The 22,803-nt window shown below is 36.8% G+C and overlaps 4 protein-coding genes across 4 annotated transcripts; all 4 read left to right on the top strand.

Annotated features, from left to right (window-relative positions):
- The first annotated feature begins 1,206 nt into the window (after positions 1 to 1,206).
- Positions 1,207 to 3,354, top strand: LOC119999883 (pentatricopeptide repeat-containing protein At3g05340-like). Its single transcript, XM_038847673.1, has one exon. The coding sequence runs from the start codon at positions 1,279 to 1,281 to the stop codon at positions 3,256 to 3,258; it is 1,980 nt and encodes a 659-aa protein (XP_038703601.1). The 5' UTR covers positions 1,207 to 1,278; the 3' UTR covers positions 3,259 to 3,354.
- Positions 3,355 to 5,586: 2,232 nt separating this feature from the next.
- On the top strand, positions 5,587 to 6,234 carry LOC120000691 (probable leucine-rich repeat receptor-like protein kinase At1g35710). The gene has a single exon (XM_038848818.1). It carries the CDS (start codon positions 5,587 to 5,589, stop codon positions 6,232 to 6,234), a length of 648 nt encoding a protein of 215 aa, XP_038704746.1.
- A 628-nt stretch (positions 6,235 to 6,862) lies between these two features.
- LOC119999885 (probable leucine-rich repeat receptor-like protein kinase At1g35710) lies at positions 6,863 to 21,300 on the top strand. Its single transcript, XM_038847676.1, has 2 exons — positions 6,863 to 7,742; positions 21,138 to 21,300. The coding sequence occupies exon 1, from the start codon at positions 6,863 to 6,865 to the stop codon at positions 7,646 to 7,648; it is 786 nt and encodes a 261-aa protein (XP_038703604.1). The 3' UTR covers positions 7,649 to 7,742; positions 21,138 to 21,300.
- LOC120000692 (probable leucine-rich repeat receptor-like protein kinase At1g35710) lies at positions 20,309 to 21,329 on the top strand. The gene is made up of 3 exons (XM_038848819.1): positions 20,309 to 21,011; positions 21,089 to 21,169; positions 21,244 to 21,329. The coding sequence occupies exons 1-3, from the start codon at positions 20,309 to 20,311 to the stop codon at positions 21,327 to 21,329; spliced, it is 870 nt and encodes a 289-aa protein (XP_038704747.1).
- Positions 21,330 to 22,803: the final 1,474 nt, after the last annotated feature.

Below are 22,803 nucleotides of genomic sequence, written 5' to 3' on the forward strand. Positions count from 1 at the left end.
AAAATACATGATTGATGTATTTTTGAAAAAAATTACATATTCTAAATCAATATAGAAAACTCTTTCAAATAAGATCATTCATCAATATATTTTGAGATGAAAAAATCTCATATATAAATTTAATGCAAATAAATTTATCTCCAGTGCATATAATTTATCTATAATACATAAAGAATTTTTATCTAGCATATAATTTATCTACCGTGTATATAATTTATCTCCACTGTAAATTTAGTAAAGATAAACTTCAATATATACTAACCATAATAAAACCTTACAATATGTATTAACCATAACAAAACCACAACATATAATGCATATAAATTTAGTGCAGATAAATTTGTGTCTATATTATTCACAGTCTGATATGCAGACTTTGGGCCTTGATTTGATATATAAAATGTTTGAATTTTTAAAAATATATTAGACACAATTCTCTGGGTCTTAGACTCTTCTTTTGAACACTTTAAAAATAATTTTAATCGGAACTCAAATGAGTGAGTTATCACTATCCAAACACACTGACGTAGAACACATTAACATCAAAAACATAGATTCGATGTGCAAACTTTGAGACTCGATTTGATCTCTAAAATGTTCGAATCTTCAAACAAGCGAGTTATGGCTGTCCAATCATACTAATATCAGAAAAGATATTTAATTATTAAAATTTAGAAATAAAGGGTTGAGAATAGTATGGTTAATAAAAATATATTTTAAATAATTTTTACTTAATGGAATAAATTTCATCCACCTATGGATTTTATATTTTTATGGGTTGAAAAAACGTAGAGTAGACCTATTGGAATAAAAATTTGGTTTTTGGGACTTAGTGCTAATTAACCTTTGTTTAAACCAAGGAACCACCCAATCTAGCATTCAGACGGTTGAGTGAGTAAATTTTAAGTCCACAAAATAGTTTGTACGACGTTGACGACATATAAGACTGAATCGAATCTCATACGGATGAAAATGAGACTCCTAATCCTTCCCAAAAATGGGTGTAAGACCACGAGATTAGAAAAACCAAATTACTTCTAATTAGTTTGAACCCCGATCTTAACAATATGCATCCATTTTATTCTAAAAATATAACCAACTGTTCTCTCACAAACATAATGTCCTCGAGTCTTAATTGTTTCAACTTTAAACGACTTCCACCGCTGGACAAATTAGTTTATTTATTCAGCCCAAATTTCAAAAGGCAGTTACTTAACTTCTGTGAACACTGCATAACTCTGGTAAGTTTAACCATCTCCAAGACTCCAACTTTCATGGATGAAATCCAAATGGGTATTTCAGAAACTGAAAACCCACATTCCCTCTGAGGTTTCCTCTCTGATTTCTCCGCTGAAAACCGAAATTACCCGGAACCCATCTATAAACACCTCAACATTTGTCCTAAACCACCAGGACATAACCCAACTGCTATCTATTTGTGGAAGAGAAGGCTACCTCCGTCTGGGTACTTCTATTCATGCCTCCATTATGAAGAACCATGAATTCTTCAACCCTGAAACTCGCGATAATTTTCAAGATGTCCTTATTTGGAACTCTCTCCTCGCAGTGTATGCTAAAAGCAGGAAATCAACTGACGCAGTGAAGTTGTTTGATGAAATGCCTATTAAAAATACCGTATCGTGGAATACGTTGATTTCTGGGTTTCTAACGAATGGTGACTTTGAAATAGGTTTTGCTCTATTAAAACAAATGCTTGAATTGGATTTTTATGGGTTAGATCAAGCAACTTTGACAATAGTATTGTCTGCTTGTGATACACCTGAGTTTTGTAAGGTCAGTCGAATGATACATGGATTGGCTCTTTTGAAAGGATACGAGCGTGAAATCACTGTATGCAATGCATTGATAACATCATACTTCAAATGCAGATGTTTTGGCCCAGGGAAGCAGGTTTTCGATGAGATGCTTGAAAGGAATGTAATTAGCTGGACAGCTATAATCTCTGGGCTGGCTCAAAATCAGTTGTACGAGAATAGTTTGCATTTATTCGTGAAGATGTGTAATGGATATGTTAAACCAAATTCTTTGACTTATTTGAGCTCGCTAGTGGCCTGTTCTGGTTTACAGGCATTAGTGGAAGGGCGTCAAATTCATGGACATGTATGGAAGTTGGGAATTCAGTCAGATTTGTGCGTTGAGAGTGCACTTATGGACATGTATTCAAAATGCAGAAGTTTAGAAGATGCATGGCGTATTTTTGAGTCTGCAGAGGAACTTGATGAGGTTTCAATGACTGTAATCCTTGCTGGTTTTGCAAAAAATGGTTCTGATGAAGAAGCTATACAGTTTTTTGTGAAAATGGTAAAGATGGGAATCAATATAGACCCTAAAATGGTTTCATCTATTTTGGGGGTGTTTGGTGCAGATACTTCTTTAGGTATAGGTGAACAAATTCACTCTTTAGTTATCAAGAGAAACTTCAGTTCTAATATTTTTGTCAGCAATGGGCTTATCAACATGTACTCTAAATGCGGAGATTTGGTGGAATCGATAAAAGTTTTTATTCGAATTCCTCAAAGGAACTCAATCTCATGGAGCTCCATGATTGCAGCTTTTGCACGCCATGGTGATGGCTTTAGAGCACTACAACTATACGATGAGATGAGACTGGAGGGTGTGGAGCCAACTGACGTTACATTTCTCTCTTTGCTTCATGCTTGTAGCCATGTAGGCTTGGTTGAGAAGGGCATGGAGTTCTTGAAGTGTATGACTGAAGTTCATAGAATCATCCCCAGGTCAGAGCACTATGCTTGTGTTGTTGACATGTTGGGAAGGGCAGGACTTCTCAGTGAAGCTAAGAGTTTTATTGAGGCATTGCCTGTGAAGCCTGATGTACTTATTTGGCAATCACTGCTTGGTGCTTGTAGCATTCATGGTGATTCTGAACTGGGAAAATATGCAGCAGATCAATTGTTTGTGACAGCACCAGAAACTGCGGCGCCATACATTTTAATGGCGAATATATACTCATTAAAAGGTAGATGGAAGGAGAGAGCAGGGACCATTAAGAAAATGAAGGAAATGGGGGTGGCAAAAGTAACAGGTACAAGTTGGATTGAGATTGAAAAGAAAGTCCACAGCTTTGTTGTTGAGGACAAGATGCATCCAGAAGCTGACACCATATATTTCGTATTGGGGGGATTGTTTAGACTAATGGTCGATGAAGGTTATGTGATGGATAAAAGGTTTATTCTATACTACTTGGATCAGAAGGAGAAAGGTGAGCAAATGCTTTAGCCTACTTGTAACTTGTTAGACAAAGAACTTTCAATTGTATTAATTGTTAAACAGAAATGCAGCTATGTCTATTGCACCTAAGATGAGTTTGTGTTTGATTTCTTTCCCTGCATGATTATTTTCCTTGTTTTCTGATCAAAATCTCAAATTTGTCCATAAAGTATCATGCATGCAGAAAAAGATGGAAACAATAGGCAGAGATGATAATAAATTTAGATGGGCCTTCAATTCCGATCTTGAAAATAGCTGAAAAGTGAAATATCCGCCCTTATCAACGATATGCATACTCTGAATTACCATTTTACATGTGCTTTATAACTTCTTCATGTCACATTTGTTGTTTCTACTTCTATAATTGGATTCAAACTTGTACTATGATTTGATCAATTGCCTCCACAAATGCATTAAGATGCTTCGGTATGCTAGCACTCTTCAGGTATGTTATGTTATTCTCTGGATGGTAACATCATCGATCTGGTTTTGTTAACATTTGATTTCATATTTGCTTTTCTTGGGCTAAAAATACTAAACCTAGCGCTACATTATAGTTATTTGATATCATAGTTCTGCAAGACATGATCTCAAGAATGTAGTTATGCATGAAGGGTACTTGGTCTCTACATTGAACAAACTGCGAAGCTTCACTATAATCTCAAATGAGATCAAATTATTTTGTGCACTGCATTGTCAAGATGAAAAACCTTGGGAATGGAATAGCCTTTTGAGTCTGAAGGTTTTTTTTTGGAAATCAAGAATCATACCGTACAAATTTGTCTTTTGGACATCCGATATGGGCCTGTGTGCATAGAAGTTTCTAACATGACGATAGGATAAGTTGGGTCAAATTTCAGCGCGTGTCCACAAATATATTGCTCTTAGTGGGAATTGAGCTCAGGATCTCCCGAGTCCATACGGTTTGGCCTGAAAAGATGACACTTCATACTAGCAAGTGGATAGGATATTCCAAAATTTGGTTGACTATAAGGTAGAAACAAAAATTGGTGGTACCCATTTATGGCCGCTTTCACTTTGCATGGGGTAGAGGTAATCAGTTTATTGAAAAAGCAATATTTACTATTTGATAGACGACAAGGCAGAGATGGAATTATATATATTTTGGTAAAAAATGGTTATGATTGTTGTTCCCTATTTGTTTCTGCACAGGGATATAGAGATAACCCAAGAATCACGGTGAATGGACAGAAGCTAGGAAAAGAAAACAATAAATTAAGTTTACATGAGTTGAATTTCTGCCATGCATGCAACCTAAAGTGAATACAGCGAGGATGAGTTCAGAGGTGAATTATGGACAGAAGCAGGGAAGAAAAATGAAGTTAACATGAGTTGAATTTCTGCCATGTATGCAACCTAAAGTGAATACAGAGCGCGATGAGTTCAGATGTCAATATTGTATTGAGTGTAAGTCTTTCAAGCTATTTCAACTGCAGACAAGAGAGGTAAGCCTTTTTTGATAGGTTTCGAGGATCCTCATCATGGATTAATAGGGCCCGGGTCATACGAAATTTCTGTTGTTTCCTTAAGACTGTAGAGGGGCAGTTCCAGTATTGTAGCATATCTCTGTTGCCCAAAGGGCTACTTATTCTGAATTAACTGAAATCTCTTTGTATCTTTTTCTTGACATAGTGAAAACTGCAATGACTCTCGTGAAGGGTGAACCACGTAAAATCTTATGTTTCTATTGTCTCTCTTCTTTAATCTTTCTGCTATTCATTCTTAGTTAGGGAGGTTAATTCCTAACATTTTAATCGCATAATATGTGAAAAAAGGGCAAGCTCTGCTATTTCAAATAGAGTAGAAGACTTAGAGACTTATAGATCATCACTTCTATATGTACATTTTCTTGATACAATGATGGCTAGCATTTTTCCAGCCGTAGAATGCAAGTGTCAAAAAGTCGCATGACTAGAAACAGGAAAAATTGAAAAGTAATGACATTGAACAAGAAGAAGGTGGAACCCATTTTGAATTAATTGAATGAGAAAGAAAATTTTGTAATCTGATAGGTTGATACTGCAGAGTCAAATTATGCTGCTGCTGATAGATATATTGGAAGAAGATGATAGACAGTGAATGAAGTTAACATGAGTAGAATTTTCTGCCGTTTCAGCAACGTAAAGTGAACGCTGACATCGACAAATCCAGAAATCGACACTGAATAATTTGCTTGTTTTCCGACCATTTCAATGGCGACCTAGACCCACGACAGCATTTAAGTCTATGCCAATAATATTTCAAAGGAAAATGTGCTGTAAAATCCTATAAATGTATGTATACATTGTAATAAGCAATACACAAAAACACACAGCAATGGGATTGCAACTCTTGAAGATAAGCTTGTTCTTTATATTACCTTTGTTTGTCAATGTTAATGCTTCTGATTCACCAGAGGAAGCACGAGCTCTTCTGAAATGGAAAGCCAGCCTTCACAGCAAAACCAAACCTCTCTTGCCTTCATGGATGACTCTTCATCCTAAAACCAAAACCAGTCCTTGCTCTTGGTTTGGGATTTCTTGCCATGGTGGAAGGGTCACTGCAATCAATCTTGCCAATTCAGGCCTAAATGGCACACTCCATGAACTCTCATTCTCGTCTTTCCCCAATCTTTCATACTTCAATCTCACCATGAATGAACTTCATGGTTCAATCCCAGATGAAATCAGTCAGCTCTCTGAACTCGTCTATCTTGACTTGTCAAGTAATCAGTTTACAGGGAAAATCCCATCATCAATTGGCCTGTTAATGCATATTCAAGTCCTTAACCTCTCTGGAAATAAGCTAAGTGACTCAGTTCCAGCATCTTTTGGTGATTTGAGCAAGCTGACTGATCTGCATCTCTACAATAATTCACTGTCTGGTTCCATACCACCAAAACTTAGTCGTCTCTCGAAACTCGTGTACCATGATTTGCAGAATGGTGGAGGTTCAAGTAAAACTCCAGGACCTGGTGGCAGGTAATTCACCTGAACAAGTATAGGTGAAGCCCATATTGGCCAGAAGTACTCCTATGTAGACTTACTAGCTTTGTGTCCTAAAGTACTAGTAAAAGTTCTGAATGAATGGTTTGGTTTCTGTATAAGCTTTTTTTTTTTTTTCCCCTTCCTTTTTCCCTTTTCTGATATAAGAGAGAGGATAGTTTGTATGCTATCTTATCTTCCTCTGGTATTCCTATGAGAATCGCCGCGCACATTGATGAATACCCGTCATACGGGATGGGGGTCCAAATCTAACATCATAAATTTAGATCTAACTCTCTATTGAAAACCTAAATTTGGGTTTTTAACTCTTTATTGAAAACCTAAGTTGACAATAGGAGGTTTGTCCTCCCTTATAAGTTAGACTCCAAATCCACCATAGTCCGATGTGAGATTCTCATCAACAAATTCATCGAAATCCACCATATTCCGATGTGAGATTCTCATCACAGACACACTCAATAATGTAAACATTGTCCGGTTGTTAAGGCATCAACTTTTTTTACCTCCCAATAATGTAAACAATCCTGTAGCAGGAAAAACTGGGAGATCATTTCAAGCTGTAAACTTTATTTACAAATATATATATATATATATACTGCACAAGAATTATGATGTACACACACCAAAAAAGAAGAAAAACAATGGAATTCCAACTATCCAAAATAACCCTCTCAAGTGTTTATCTTGTCCTCTTTCTTACCTTACCTAATCTGCCTCTTAACGTTGCTTCTGATTCCACTGCTGAAGCAAATGCTCTTCTCAGATGGAAGGCTAGCCTTCACAGCAAAACCAACCCTCTCTTGTCTTCATGGCCTGCAAACAAAACAAGCCCTTGCGACTGGATCGGAGTTTCTTGCAGCGACGCCCGGAAAGTCACTGGAATCGACCTTGCCAGTTCAGGACTAATTGGTACACTCCAAAAATTTCCCTTCTCATCATTCCCCAATCTTTTGTACTTCAATCTTAGCATGAATGAACTTTTTGGTTCAATCCCACCTGAACTCAGTCAGCTCTACAAGCTCATCTACCTTGACTTGTCGACTAATCGGTTCTCGGGGAAAATTCCGTCCTCAATTGGTCTGTTAACTCATCTTGAGGTCCTTAACCTCTCTGAAAACGAACTCAGTGGCTCAATTCCTCAAGAATTAGGCCAACTGGAGTCCCTTAATAAGCTTTCCCTCCACAACAACAATCTACATGGACACATTCCATCTTCTTTTGGCAATTTAACCAATCTCACTCATTTGTATCTCTACAATAATCCACTATCTGGCTCCATCCCACTTGAACTTAATCGGCGGCTCTACGAACGCAGCTACCATGATTTGTGGAATAATCAATATTCAGATAAGATTCGTGGACCAAGTGGGAAAAGGCCAGGCGGACCACCTTAACATAATTGAGTCTCCAAGCTTGTTTCAGGGAAATTTCTACCACAGAAGTAGCAGAGATTAAGATGGAGACGGTGATGGTGATGATTAAGAGTAGGTATGGAGCATATATGATGGTTGGTTTGTTACGAATGTAAGAAGAAGGCCCATATTGACTAAAGAACTCCTGTGTAAATGTAATTTGTATACTTATATTTCCTTGTGAAGATATTTTAAAGTTCCAAGATATGGTTATTATGGACGAAAATAGGTATCTGCCAGAAATAATATTTGGGAAGGAAATTGTAGAATGAGTGTGATCGTGAGTATATGATAGGAAATAAAGAATGAATATGAGTGTAAAAATTTGAATAGTATAATTTTCATATTATCCCTTCACTCTTAAAAAAAGATTAGTACTATATTTTCAATTGATTAGGAGATATCATTTATTTATAATACGAGTAAAATAGTATTTTGTATATTAAAACTCATTCCTTAAAAGGGATGATAGTCATTCTCACCATTCTATTTTAGTGAGTATCTATATTCTTCATAATAGAGAATGGAGAGTGAAGGGATAATAAATTTCACCTTTTCAAAATCCAATCAAACAAGGGAATGAGTTTGAGATTCTCACCATCATCACATCGTCAGTACTCCACACTCTAAATGCCAACCAAATACCAATAAGAAGCACAAAAGTAGTACTTAAAAGTTACAACCATCATTTGGGCCTTATGGGCTTGGACTTATATAAAGGCCAATAACAAAATGCGCCGTTTTAAGAGTCCAAAAATCCTATTATTAAGGACCATCAAGTCATCAACTACTACTAGCAGATATTATAGAAAGAAAAAAAAATATGGAGTCTTTCCTCCTATTTGGTAAGACGTTGAACTGAGCGGTTCGGTTGTGCATCGCGCTAGCATCCAACGCCTCACCAAATTGACCTACGGAACCATTGACTATAGGCATTTCATAAGCTCCGATTCAAAGCTTTTGAAGGAGGAATTGCATTCCTTTCTTTTCCCTAAAAATTGTCTTGGGGCCCACATTAAATACTAAGGGTGAGTTTGGTAGATAATTTTGACAGTAGCATGTATTGTAACATATATTGTAGATAATAAATGGTAACATATATGATTCCTGAAATGCTTGTAGGTGTTTGGTGTGCTTTTGCTAATGGCATATATGATGCTAAAATTGTTGCGCAAATTACATGCAGGAGTATTATGCATTAAAATTGTTATTGATGCAAATAAATAATAAACAATTTCTTAAATATTAATAATTATTTAAAGAATTTGTATTGATAAAATAATTATTAATATTTAAGAAATTGCCAACTATTACCATTTATGTGTGCTCATTGATTTGGTATGCGTCTTACCTTCACTCTTAAGCAAAATTTAATTCAATCAAATTACTATATTAGCTGCCCATTAAAAAGTAATTAATATTAACTATTAATCCACCTTTTGTATCAATCTTGCACTTAGGGCTGTTACTGGTATGGTAAATTATCCACTGGTATACCATTACCGACGAATTGGTTACCGAAAATAGCAAAAGATTGGTATACCGTTACCAATTATTCGGTACGGTAAATTTACCGATGATTTCGGTAATGGTAACGGTAAGCAAAGTTCAAAACCGGTAAATTTCCCGATTACGGACATATATATTAAATATATATTAATATTATTTTTAGTTTTAGTTTTATTTAATCATGACCATTAGATTGATCTAATTTAATCTAGACCATTGATTATTTTTAGGGTTATCATTTATATATCACTCTTAGCAATTTCATTAACTTTAAAGCAGTGTTTGTTACATAACAAAATGCTTTGTTGGTATTGATTACATGTTTTTCTTCTCCCTTTCCATTATGGTCTTTTATCTTTATTTATCTTATTTCTTTTAGCTTTCCTGCTATGGAGTTTAAAACACTTCGGATACTAAAAATATTAGAAATTAATGAAATGAAAGATTTTCCGTTATAGATTGTTGGAATAATGTTATGTGAATTCTCCTTTCATTTTTTCTCCGATTGATAGGTATTTTCTCTTATTCACATGTAGCACAATGATTCTTCTCATTAATCTATCATTTTTATTATTGATATTGTAGGCAAGATGAAAGTGTTGTAGTCTCATACAATGACTATTAAGCACAATGCTACTTGATACATTTTTTTTCTTCTCTTTTTTAAATAGGTTTTAAGAATTGGTAAATTTACCAATTACCGACTTACCATTACCGATCGATCGGTATACCGACCATCGGTATACCGACTCTTCCGGTAACGGTAACGGTAACATTTTTTGAGTTACCGAAAGAATTGGTATGGTAACGGTATTCCGTGTTTGGTAACGGTAACCGTACCAATAACAGCCCTACTTGCACTACATACTTGAATTCTGCAAATGGTCCAAATCGAGGGCATTGTTGTCCAGAGCAATGATAATTAAGGGTATTCAAGCAAATGACATGTCAAATGGTCCAAATCAGGACAATTTTTGAAAATGAACAATAAATTGTTGGAAAATTGCTTGGGTTTTAGAGCCCATAAAATGTTGTTTGGTTAGTCCGTATAATAAATTGGCTTGACAAAGAACAATATATGGTCCACCAAAATGGAGCACCAAACTCGCCCTAAGTGCTGAGTTCCTAATTTTTTTTAAAAAAAAACTAATATGAGCTCCACAATAAATGCTGGCTTTGTATTATTTAATAAAATAATTATTTTATAAAATACTATTTTCACAATAATATAATATAATAGACTCATAAATCAAAAGTGGTGGTGAAATTCCTCCTAAACGGGATTAGAATCCCACGAAGGAAAGAACCCAAAATATTTCAACCTTCCGGAAAGCTTGACTTCAAAATAGAAGCTCTTCCTATACGGAGACAGAATCCCACGAAGGAAAGAGTTTACGGATTCGGGATCTTACTGTCGTGGTAGGGTTCTCACCTATACGGGGACAAAAATCCCACGAAGAATGAGAACCCAAAAATCAAACTAATGCTTCCAGATCCAAGAACAAATACAGCATCCAATAACAAAAAAAAAAATAATATATCAAAGATCCAAGGCTGAATATGAAAATGGGAAAGCTGAAGAAGAAAGAGAGGTGGTTTTGTAAGAACTGGGTTTGTTTCTTTGTTGAGAAAATACCTTAAATCTAATTCATTTTTCTATTCCTTTCCTTCCTGTTGCACACCATCTCTATTTTCTATCTCTCACCCGTTCTCTCTGTAACGACTTTGTTACACACCCAAGTATAACTCAAGCAATCAACACTCAACGATAGTTGCCGGATTCGAGATCGGCGGTCTCCAAGATGTAACGAAGCAACACAGAGTCTAAATTCTTCTCCAATCCTCTGCTGTAGTGCTCAGACGAATCTAATACTTCCACACTGATGGACCCAATTAGACATGACTCAAGAAACCAGTCCATTGTATTAGACTAGGCCCAAGCCCATACAAATATCATAGGGTTCGTAACAATGCCTCCCCCTCAAAAACACCTTGTCCACAAGGTGTTGGAATCCACCATTACCAATATAACATTTGTAATCTCCTGGATCAAATGGAAATACAATGGTCATTCTAACTTGATCATTATAATTAGTTTGAAGCTGCATCTCCATAAAATCAACTTGGTAGAAATGCTTGTGAGCAACAATCTTCAAGTCTGTAGTCGTATCACCAAGTATAGATATATTCAATGTGCAATAGGTTTTGACTACGCAACTCCAGTGTAGAAGTATATTCAGGTGGCGAACACACTTTAACCAAGCAGTCATGAACAAGATACTGTCACCAAATTCTTGTAAGTTATCGCAAGAAACTATCCTCGAAGAAAAAAACTGCACATTTGTTTTTGCCATACTGAGCATCAAACTCATAAAGTTCCGTCTCAAACCAATCATTCGTCCACAACCTTGATTTCCTCTCCCCAACCATGCAACTAACCACTCCATATTCGCTACCCAACCCACCATTTCACCATTGTAAGACTCAAAATAAAAATCCCTCCCTTGTATTTTTGCCAAGCCTAAGAGTATCCACATCAGATTACCTAAACATGGATCTGTCTGTAAAATAGGGAAAAATTATAGAGAATTTGTCAAAATAGAGTTTTGCATCAGATTACCTAGAGGTTCCCTATTTTACAGAACATGAACAGTGATTCCCTACATCTAGAGAACCACTATTCACTTCCCTAAACATAAAATAATATTTTTTATTACTTTACTCTCTTCTCTCTCCTTATTTTTTCCTTCCTCTCTCTCCTCTCTCCTCACTTTTTCCCTCTCTCCTCACTCCTTTCTTTCTTTCTCTCTCCTCTTTCTCTCTCTTATTTCTCTCTCCTCACTCATCTCTCTCCTCAATCCCTCTCTCTCCTCACTCATTTCTCTCTCCTCTTTCTCTCTCTTCTTTCTCTCTCCTCTCTCTCTCTCTCCTCACTTTTTCTCTCTCTCCTCACTCCTTTCTCTCTCCTCTTTCTTCTCTCCTCACTCATTTCTTTCTCTCTCTCTCCTCAATCCCTTTCTCTCTCTCTCCTCACTCCTCTCTTTTTCTCTCCTCAATTTTTTTCTCCAATTTTTAATAACATTAATTTATTATTTTAATTAATCTATTGTTTTAAATGTAATTAATTTATTATTTTAAATAGAAATAATTTATATGAATAGAATAAATAAAGGAAAGAGAAATAAATATTATTTTAATGCAATAGAGAATATGATAAGTAATCTAATGTAGCGTTGGTTGGATAGAAAATCTATAAAATAGGGAAAAATGACATTTTGTCTGTATTTTAGGGAATGTGTTAAGGGAAACTGATGCAGGTGCTCTAATATCTCCACAGTTGATGGATCAAGCAATCCTAAACCAATTCTTCCATTCAACTCCCCAAAAACACAGCTTGCTTGGTCTACATATAATGACACATGAATATGATCAAATAACACCTCCTTTAAGTGTCTCATATTAGAAATCAAATATTGATTTCGTGGCTCCTCGTGCTCACTAATTGCACTCTTCTCTTCATTTTTTTTTGTGCACTGTGATCTTTAGATGCCTCCAAGCTTTCCTCAGTTTCAGTCTTCAAGTACCTTTTGTCGAACACCTACCAGGCATTGGCTACTAACTAAGAGTTCTTGCGAACTTTGATGTTGTTGAACCTCATTCCCAGTTGTTTGGTAGCATATACCGACATCAGAGACCTCAATGTCCTTTCTCAGTCCACCACCCTCCATCTCCTTAGCTTCCCTCTCAATCTCATCTGACACCTCAATTGCAAAATCATGGAATCCATCTCTTTTTTTAACGGACTTCTCTTTCAAAATCTGAAGTTGAAGCAAGATGTCTTGCATCATCTTCATGGTTACATCATTGTCCTCCATCAATTGGGCCAACCCTTCATGTATTCCAACAAACCCAAACCTAATTTGAATTGCATCTACGAATGTCTCCCAACTATTTACTTGATTTGAAAACTCAGTTTTATAAAACCTATGAAGCCAATTATAAGCTTTATCAACCATGTAGAAGGATGCTATATGAACTTTCTGGTGCGCTGGTGTCTTGTACATCGTGAAATACCGATTTGTGTCATGAACCCAGGCTGTGGGATCTCCTCCATTAAATCTAGGGAACTCAAAATAGGAGCCTCAAGCCACCCAATCTTTTTCATCACCAGAAGTTGACATCCCACCCCTAAAATCGATTGGAGAAATTCAAACCTAGACAGGCATAACGATCGGGGAACATCGAACAAGAAGCTAAATATGCCATAGAGTTAGGAATCTAGGCTGCCTCTGATACCAATTTGTTACACACCCAAGTATAAACACCAACAACATAAGGGAAACTAACAAGCCTATTCGAGAGAGGCCACTCTCCAATGAACAGAACAAGATAACTAAAACACTGATAATCATCCAACCAAACAAACCCTAGAAAACACATACTATATATATCCCAAAATAGACCATCTTGACCCTCCATCATCTTTGCCAATCTGACGATCAACATTAAAAGCTCATATAACTCAAAACGACGTCGACTTCTTGGACATGTGACAAAGCCCCTCCCATCAAAAGACGTTGTCCACAAGGTCTGGAAATTGCTCCACCCATTTGCTATAAGGAATCCATGTTGCTTCTGAGGCATCTTGCCCTTGCCATTTAATTTACGACTATGCCCCTGAGTAAATTCCCTTCTTCACCAAACGACGATCTAGAACCATTTCTGGGAGTGGCAGAGGCTGCCCTTCTGCGTTAGTTGGTGGTAAAGTAGCATACAACACTGTATGATCTCCTATATGTTGCTTCAGTTGCGAAACATGGAATATAGGGTGTATAAGAGACTCTGGCGGAAGGTCGAGCTTGTATGCTACTGAACCTATCTGCTGAATAACTGGAAAAGGCCCCTAATACCTGGGAGCCAGCTTAAGATTTCGTCTTTGAGCCACAGAAATTTGTCGATATGGTTGCAGCTTCAAATAACCACATCGCCTACCTTGAAGGAGAGTGGGGTTCTCTTTTTATCAGCAAATCTCTTCATGCTGTTGTTACTCTTTGTTAGATTGTGTTGAAGAGTCTTCATCATCTCCTCCCGAGATTTCAAATATTCATCCACTGATGCAACTGCAGTAGTTCTGGGGATATAATCACAAAGTCAAGGTGAGGCTCTCCCATAAACCACTTCGAAGGGAGTTAACTTAGTGCTGGAGTGAGGTGTGGTGTTATAACAATACTCAGCCAGAGGCAGCCACTTTACCCATGACTTGGGTTGACTCCCTGCAAAACACCTCAGGTATTGTTCAATCGACTTATTTACCGCCTCCGTTTGGTCATCACTCTGGGGATGGTAACTAGTGATGAAGTTCAATCGAGTTCCCTGCAGATCAAAAAACCTTGTCCAGAATTGACTAGTGAACACGGAATCTCTATCGGTGACATGGACTCCGGAATGCCGTGCAAGCGAAAGATATTGTCTAAAAAAACTTGAGCTACTGAGGCAGCAGTATATGGGTGAGATAGCGCCAAGAAATGCGCATATTTGGATAATCTATCAACAACCACGAGAAGGACAGATTTCCAAGAAGATATAGGTAGGCCTTCAACAAAATTTAAACTAATGTCAGCCCATATCTTGGAAGGAATCGGCAATGACTGCAGCAACCCATATGGCTGTGCATTGACATACTTGGTGGTTTGACACCTCTCACACTTCCTAACAAATGCCTTGACTTCCGCCTTCAACCCCGGCCAATAGAAATCCTTTTGAGCCCCTTTTAAAGCCTTATCGTACCCCGGATGCCCTGCTAGCGGGGAACTGTGCACATGTCCCAGCACCTTGTCCCTTACTCTTGCATTCTCCCCCACAACCAACTGATTCTTGTAGAATAAAACCCTATTTCTTAAACTGAACCTGCTACTTGCGGTGGACTCTGTGGACAGCTTACTAAGAATGTCTTGAACCCAATTATCTCCCTCGTAAGAGAGTTTAATTTCTTGGAGCAAATCTAGTGTTGGAACTGTGATGGCACAAATAGAAGAGTGTGCCTGCTTAAATTCTTCATGCTGCCGTGATAAGGCATCAGCCACCTGGTTGTCCCTGCATTGTTTGAACTCAATAGTAAAATCATACCCAAATAACTTACTGACCCATTTTTGTTGCACAGGAGTTCCTATCCGTTGATCAATGAGGTATTTTAGATTGTAATGATCTGTCCGTACTTGAAATGTGTGTCCCAACAAATAAGTGCGCCACTTTTTGACAGCCGATACCAAGGCCAACGGTTCTTTTTCATATGTCGAGAGATGAAGGGCTCTTCCTTTAAGGGTTTGGCTAAAATAAGCAATCAGACGCCCTTGTTGCATTAAAACTGCTCCAATTCCACAGCCCGATGCAGCACATTCGATGACAAATACTTGATTGAAGTCTGGAAGTGCTAGCACTGGTGCTGAAGTGACTGCATCTCTAAGAGCTGTGAATGCCGCATTAGCAGCCTCATTCCACCCAAAAGCCTCCTTAGCAAGCAGCTGATATAACGGGGCTGCTATAGAACCATAACCTTTAATGAATTTTCTGTAATACCCCGTTAACCCCAAAAATCCCTGGAGAGCCTTGACAGTCTTGGGAACCTGCCACTCTTTCACTGCTTGGACCTTGGCTGGATCCGTGCGCATCCCATCCTTGTCGATTACATGACCCAAATAGCCAACTTGGGACACTCCAAAGCTGCACTTAGAGGCCTTAGCAAACAAGTGATGCTGCAGCAATAATTCCAGTACCACAGACAAGTGCTTCTCGTGTTCTTCTGGTGAACGACTATACACCAATATATCATCAAAAAAAACTAGGACAAACCGCCGGAGATACGGTTTAAAAATGACGTTCATTAGACTCTGAAATGTAGAGGGTGCATTGGTCAGCCCAAAAAATACTAAACCTAGCGCTACATTATAGTTATTTGATATTATAGTTCTGCAAAACATGATCTCAAGAACGTAGTTATGCGTGAAGAGTACTTGTTCTGTACATTGAACATACTGCCAAGCTTCACTATAATCTCAAATGAGTTCAAATTATATTGTGCACTGCGTTGTCTAGATGGAAAACCTTGGGAATGGAATAGCCTTTTGAGTCTGAAGTTTTTTTTTTTTTTTTTTTTTTTTTGAGAATGATACTATACAAGCTTCTCCTTTGAATATCTTATATGGGTATGCGTGCAAAAAAGGATCTAACCTAACGACATGATAAGTTGGGTCAAATTTCAGCGCATGATCACAAAGATATTGCTTTTAGTGAGAATTGAATTCAGGATCTTCCGAATCCATATGGTTTGGACAGTTCGTACTTGCATAGTCTTGATAAAATGATGTCACTATCTTCCAGCAGGATGCAAGTGATAGGATATTCCAAAGTTTGGTTGACTATGGGTATGTTTGGCAGTGAGTTCAAACACTGCAAAACGCACCTCATTGTGTTTTATATGGATGCGTCTGGGTTATTTGTGTTTGGGCATGTGGTAGCAGCAAAAAAGTGGAAGTTAAACGCACGCGGGACGCTAAATCTTCCGTCAGATACGTTAATGAAATGTCAGAAAAGTCCTCCTAATTTTTTTATTATTACAACTCTACCCTCAACCCTATCATCTTCTCTTTTACCAGTTACAACAAGTCCAGCCGCTCCTCCACTGTTCTCTCCCTGAAGCACGACATCCTCCTGTCAAATGGCATGATTGAGGTAGTTTCCAAAGAGTTTTTTCTTGTTTATTGGTATTTTTGTTCATCAATTCTTGTTATCCGTTCTCTTAACATTTGTATGCGTTTTTTATCGACGAAAATAGCGTTGAAACGTGACATCGGATCGGGTTCGTTTCAGCACATAAAGTAGCTGGATCTCTTTCAGAATAGCAGTAGAGGAGTAGTTGGGTGAGTGTTTGCTTTTCTACTCCGTTAGATATTTTGCTATTCTCCTATATTCGTTCTTTGATAATCATAATGTATTTAGCTGAACTTGATTAATGGTGATCATAGGCCCTGATAGTTGCTTGCGTTAATGCCCAGCTCTTGCTTGGTCTTCGATTGAGGACCATTGTACTAGTCTTTTGTACCCCCCATTAAAAACAAATTATTGACTGAGGGTGAGGGGAAAAAAATCCGTTTGTTTTTAAAGTTGTCTTTTGCTTGTGGCTGAAAGCTAAATCCATATCGTAAAGATTCCCCTCTTGACAATCGATTGAATGGCTAGTGAATTGATGCATAGAAAAGTGGGGATTCGGCCCATAAAACCATGCTCTCCCTTACTTATACAACCAAGCTTTGCCCATGAATCTTGTTCTATTCAATCTGCTTTAACGAGCATCATACATGCAGGAAACATATATACTTTGCATTATCTATATTGCATAAATTAAATGCGGTATACAAGGAACCTGTGTCCTTATACTTACCCTGCCAGGAAAGAGCTTTGCCTATTATGGTCTTGCACTTTGTTCTGTAGGTCTAAGTATGGGTTAATCCATTAGACCATCTCCAACCCAGTTTGTAAATGCAAATGTGATACTGTTTTGTATGAGATACTGTTTTGTATGTGATACTGTTTTGTATATGATACTGTTTTGTGAGATACTGTTTTGTATGTGATACTGTTTTGTATATGATACTGTTTTGTGAGATACTGTTTTGTGAGATACTGTTTTGTATATGATACTGTTTTGTGAGATACTGTTTTGATTATGATACTGTTTTGTGAGATACTGTTTTGATTATGATACTGTTTTGATTATGATACTGTTTTGATCTTATCACGAATGCCATCATATTCGTTTGAAACTCAAGTGAAGATTGTAGTGGCTTGTATGGCGCTACATAATTTCGTACGCTTGCACAAACTTGAGGATGAAGATTTTACTACGTACAATGACGAATCGGTCAACGTCAATGCTACTTATGGCTATGCAAATGAGGTCGACGTCGGGGTATTAGAAGATATTGAAATGACGACTTTACGAGATATGATTGCAGCAGAATTATTTGAAATATAAGTTTAACGTAATTTTAGAAATATATATTAATATTATATATATATGTAATTAAAGACGATCTTTTCTTCAATATATAGAATATTAGACATTAAAATACAATAATGTTTAATTTATGTAACAATATATTTATTCCAATGTATAATTTAAACAACAAATTATCTCTCATCACACCTCAACGTAATTTGTAATTGTCAAACGCAAAACTACATAATTACCTCACCTCAACACAGTTTTTTAATTGACGCACCAAACACTTTTTTTCATTAGAACTCACAGCACAGCACCACAGTTTTAGAACTCACAGCACATCACCACAGCAGCTGAAAACCCAACACACGCCCAAACAGACCATATAAGGTAGAAACAAAAATTGGTGGTACCCATTTATGGTCTCTTTCACTTTGCATGGGGTAGTGGTAATCAATTTATTGAAAAAGCTATATTTACCATTTTATAGACGACATGGCAGAGATGGAATTATACTTAGTTTGGTAAAAAATGGTTATGGTTGTTGTTCCTTATTTGTTTCTGCACAGGGATATAGAGATAACCCAAGAATCACCGTGAATGGACAGAAGCTAGGAAAGGAAAAGACAAGAATAAAGTTTACATGAGTTGAATTTCTGCCATGCATGCAACCTAAAGTGAATACTCATTGTACCTTTTTCTTGACATAGTGAAAGTTAACTGCAATGACTCTCGTGAAGGGTGAACCACGTAAAATCTTATGTTTCTATTGTCTCTTTTCTTTGATCTTTCTGCTATTCGTTGTTAGTTAGGGAGGTTAATTCCTAACATTTTTATCGCATAATATGTGAATAAAGGGCAAGTGGCTCTGCTAAATCAAATAGAGTAGAAGACTTAAAGACTTATCATCACTTGTATATGTACATTTTCATAATACAATGATGGCTAGCATTTTTCCAGCAGCAGAATGCAAGTGTCAAAAAGTCGCATGACTAGAAACAGAAAAATTGAAAAGTAATGACATTGAACAAGAAGAACGTGGAACCCATTTTGAATTAATTGATTGAGAGAAAATTTTGTAATCTGATAGGTTGATACTGCAGAGTAAAATTGTGCTGCTGCTGCTGCTAGATATATATTGGAAGAAGATGATATCATTCCTCTATCTTATCTTCCTCTCGTACTTTTATTAGTTTTTTTTTGGGATAAGAATCGAAATGGTCCCTGAACTTTAATGATTGGATTAATTGAGCCCCTAAACTTCATTTCGGATCAAACATGCCCCTCAACTATGATGAATGATTTCCGTTACCCCTTTTCACATTTTCCATTCAAATTCGCTAATTTGACAAGTTTTTTCAGTTAAATACCTTACATGTTACCGACATGGATGCCATGTGTCTTACAAAAATGATTCATTTAACCCCCTTGTACGTTGGTAAAATGGGTTAAATAAGCAAATTTGGATGAAATATGTGACAAAGGGGTAACGGATATCATTCATTATAGTTCAGGAACCTGTTTGACCCAAAATGAAGTTTAGAGGCTCAATTGACCCAATCATCAAAGTTCAGGGGGCAATTCGATTCTTTTCCCTTTTTTGTATTAATTGTCATTATCCAAGTGTTTATCCCAAAAGCATGGGGTCGGCTATTTGAGTATGAAAAAATGAAACAGGAATCCACTATGTATATTCGTTTCCGTCATTCCTTTCTATTTAGAATCATACTTTTCATCAACTTTCTACTGAATCCATATATTTCTTACTACTTCAAGTCATGTCCCTTAAGTCTTGCTCTACGCTCCTTACTCTTTATTATACAAATTCTATCGATTCTTCTCATCATTGTACTGCTATTTTTACGTTATACATGCTCATACCTTCTTAAACGATCGTTGTTGCATTTTATCTTCAATTGAGAGTTCCTGCACACACACACAATGATGTAAACATTGTCCGGTTGTTAAGGCATCATTGTCCAACTTTTTTACCTCCCAATAATGCAAATAATCCTGTAGCAGGAAAAACTGGGAGATCATTTCAAGCTGTAACCTTTATATATATATACATTGCAGAAGAATTATAATGTACACACCAAAAAAGAAGAAAAACAATGGAATTCCAACTATCCAAAATGAGCCTCTCAAGTGTTTATCTTGTCCTCTTTCTTACCTTACCGAATCTGCCTCTTAACGTTGCTTCTTATTCCACTGATGAAGCAAATGCTCTTCTCAGATGGAAGGCTAGCCTTCACAGCAAAACCAACCCTCTCTTGTCTTCATGGCCTGCAAACAAAACAAGTCCTTGCGACTGGATCGGAGTTTCTTGCAGCGACGCCCGGAAAGTCACTGGAATATACCTTGCCAGTTCAGGACTGATTGGTACACTCCAAAAATTTCCCTTCTCATCATTCCCCAATCTTTTGTACTTCAATCTTAGCATGAATGAACTTTTTGGTTCAATCCCACCAGAACTCAGTCAGCTCTACAAGCTCATCTACCTTGACTTGTCGACTAATCGGTTCTCGGGGAAAACTCCGTCCTCAATTGGTCTGTTAACTCATCTTGAGGTCCTTAACCTCTCTGAAAACGAACTCAGTGGCTCAATTCCTCAAGAATTAGGCCAACTGGAGTCCCTTAATAAGCTTTCCCTCCACAACAACAATCTACATGGACACATTCCATCTTCTTTTGGCAATTTAACCAATCTCACTCATTTGTATCTCTACAATAATCCACTATCTGGCTCCATCCCACTTGAACTTAATCGGCGGCTCTACGAACGCAGCAACCATGATTTGTGGAATAATCAATATTCAGATAAGATTCATGGACGAGGTGGGTTCGTGCCACCACACGAACCACCTGGACCTAATTGAGTCTCCAAGCTTGTTTCGGGGAAAATTCTACCACAGAAGTAGCAGAGATTAAGATGGAGACGGTGATGGTGATGATTGAGAGTAGCTATGGAGCATCTATGATGGTTAGTTATGAATGTAAGAATAAGGCCCATATTGACTAAAGCACTCCTGTGTAAATGTAATTTGTATACTTATATTTCCTTGTGAAGATATTTTGAAGTTCCAAGATATGGTTATTATGGACGAAAATAGGTATCTGCCAGAAATAATATTTGGGAAGGAAATTGTAGAATGAGTGTGATCGTGAGTATATGATAGGAAATAAAGAATGAATATGAGTGTAATAATTTGAATAGTATAATTTTCATATTATCCCTTCACTCTTAAAAAAAGATTAGTACAATATTTTCAATTGATTAGGAGATGTCATTTATTTATAATACGAGTAAAATAGTATTTTGTATATTAAAACTCATTCTCCACAAGGGAGGATAGTCATTCTCACCATTCCATTTTAGTGAGTATCTCTATTCTCTATTCTCTAGTGGAATGAGTTTGAGATTTCACCCTTTCAAAATCCAATAAAACAAGGAAATGAGTTTGAGATTCTCACCACATCACATCGTCACTCCACACTCTAAATGGCAACCAAATACTCAGTAAGAAGCACAAAATTAATACTTAAAAGTTAAAGCCATCCTTTGGGCCTTATGGGCTTGGACTTATATGAAGGCCAATAACAAAATGCTTGGTTTTAGGAGTCCAAAAATCCTACTATTAATGACCATCAAGTCATCAACTACTACAAGCAGATATTATAGAAAGAAAAAAAAATATGGAGTCTTTCCTCCTGTTTGGTAAGACGTTGAATTGAGCGATTCTGCTGTGTAGCCCGCTAGCATCCAACGCCTACCAAATGGACCTGCGGAACCGCTGATTGTAGGTATTTCATAAGCTCCGATTGGAAGCTTATGAAGGCGGAATTGCCTTCCTTTCTTTTCCCTACAAATTTTCTTGGGGCCCACAATAAATACTAATAAGTGCTGAGTTCTTAATTTTTTTAAAAAAAACTAGTATGGGCTCCACAATAAATGCTGGATTTGTAATATTTAATAAAATAATTATTTTATAAAATACTAGTTTCACAATAGTATAATAAAAATATTTGTAATAAAATAAGTCAAATAAAAACATAAAATATAATATTATTAAATTTTAAGATAATCTTTTTAAAATATTTATAATTTCATAATAAAATGTATTATAAAATTATAAAAATCTAATATTATAAATTTATTATAATATTTTAATTCAATAGCTTTTTCACTAGTGTCAACTTTTAGTTCGTCAAACACCTCACAATATATTACACAGTTTTAAACTCAGATTTTTTCGACAGCTTTGAAAATCAATCCAATCGCTCTATCAAACGCACCCAAAATGTATCTACAATTCAATCCCTTCAATTATTATGTACCAAAAGACGGTTACAACTTCGGACAATCACAACCACAGTTTCTCATCGAATCCTAAAAACCCGCTACTCCAATTGCCTTCCTTTTCTACTTCTTCAGATTCTCGGTTCAAGGTAAATTGTAAAGACCGAACCCCAGACAATCTTCCTCTCTGTAGCTCCACCGCTTATTCCATGCTGGGGCCGAGCCAAGCTGCTTAGCCGTTGAGCTCAATGTTAAGACTTGTAAAATGTTTCTACATTGGTTTGGATAAGCCAACGATGTGATTTATAAGTGTGAGCTCAACCTCAAACA

Source organism: Tripterygium wilfordii, chromosome 6, assembly GCF_013401445.1.
Source record: "Tripterygium wilfordii isolate XIE 37 chromosome 6, ASM1340144v1, whole genome shotgun sequence".
NCBI classification, from domain to species: domain Eukaryota; kingdom Viridiplantae; phylum Streptophyta; class Magnoliopsida; order Celastrales; family Celastraceae; genus Tripterygium; species Tripterygium wilfordii.

Bases quoted from the DNA above. Each gene is read 5' to 3' on its own strand.
- LOC119999883 (XM_038847673.1), top strand. From the start codon at position 1,279: ATGAAATCCAAATGGGTATTTCAGAAACTGAAAACCCACATTCCCTCT.
- LOC120000691 (XM_038848818.1), top strand. From the start codon at position 5,587: ATGGGATTGCAACTCTTGAAGATAAGCTTGTTCTTTATATTACCTTTG.
- LOC119999885 (XM_038847676.1), top strand. From the start codon at position 6,863: ATGATGTACACACACCAAAAAAGAAGAAAAACAATGGAATTCCAACTA.
- LOC120000692 (XM_038848819.1), top strand. From the start codon at position 20,309: ATGAGCCTCTCAAGTGTTTATCTTGTCCTCTTTCTTACCTTACCGAAT. The intron at 21,012-21,088 runs GTGGGTTCGTGC...ATTCTACCACAG, and splicing joins AGATAAGATTCATGGACGAG to AAGTAGCAGAGATTAAGATG. The intron at 21,170-21,243 runs GTAAGAATAAGG...TTCCTTGTGAAG, and splicing joins TATGATGGTTAGTTATGAAT to ATATTTTGAAGTTCCAAGAT.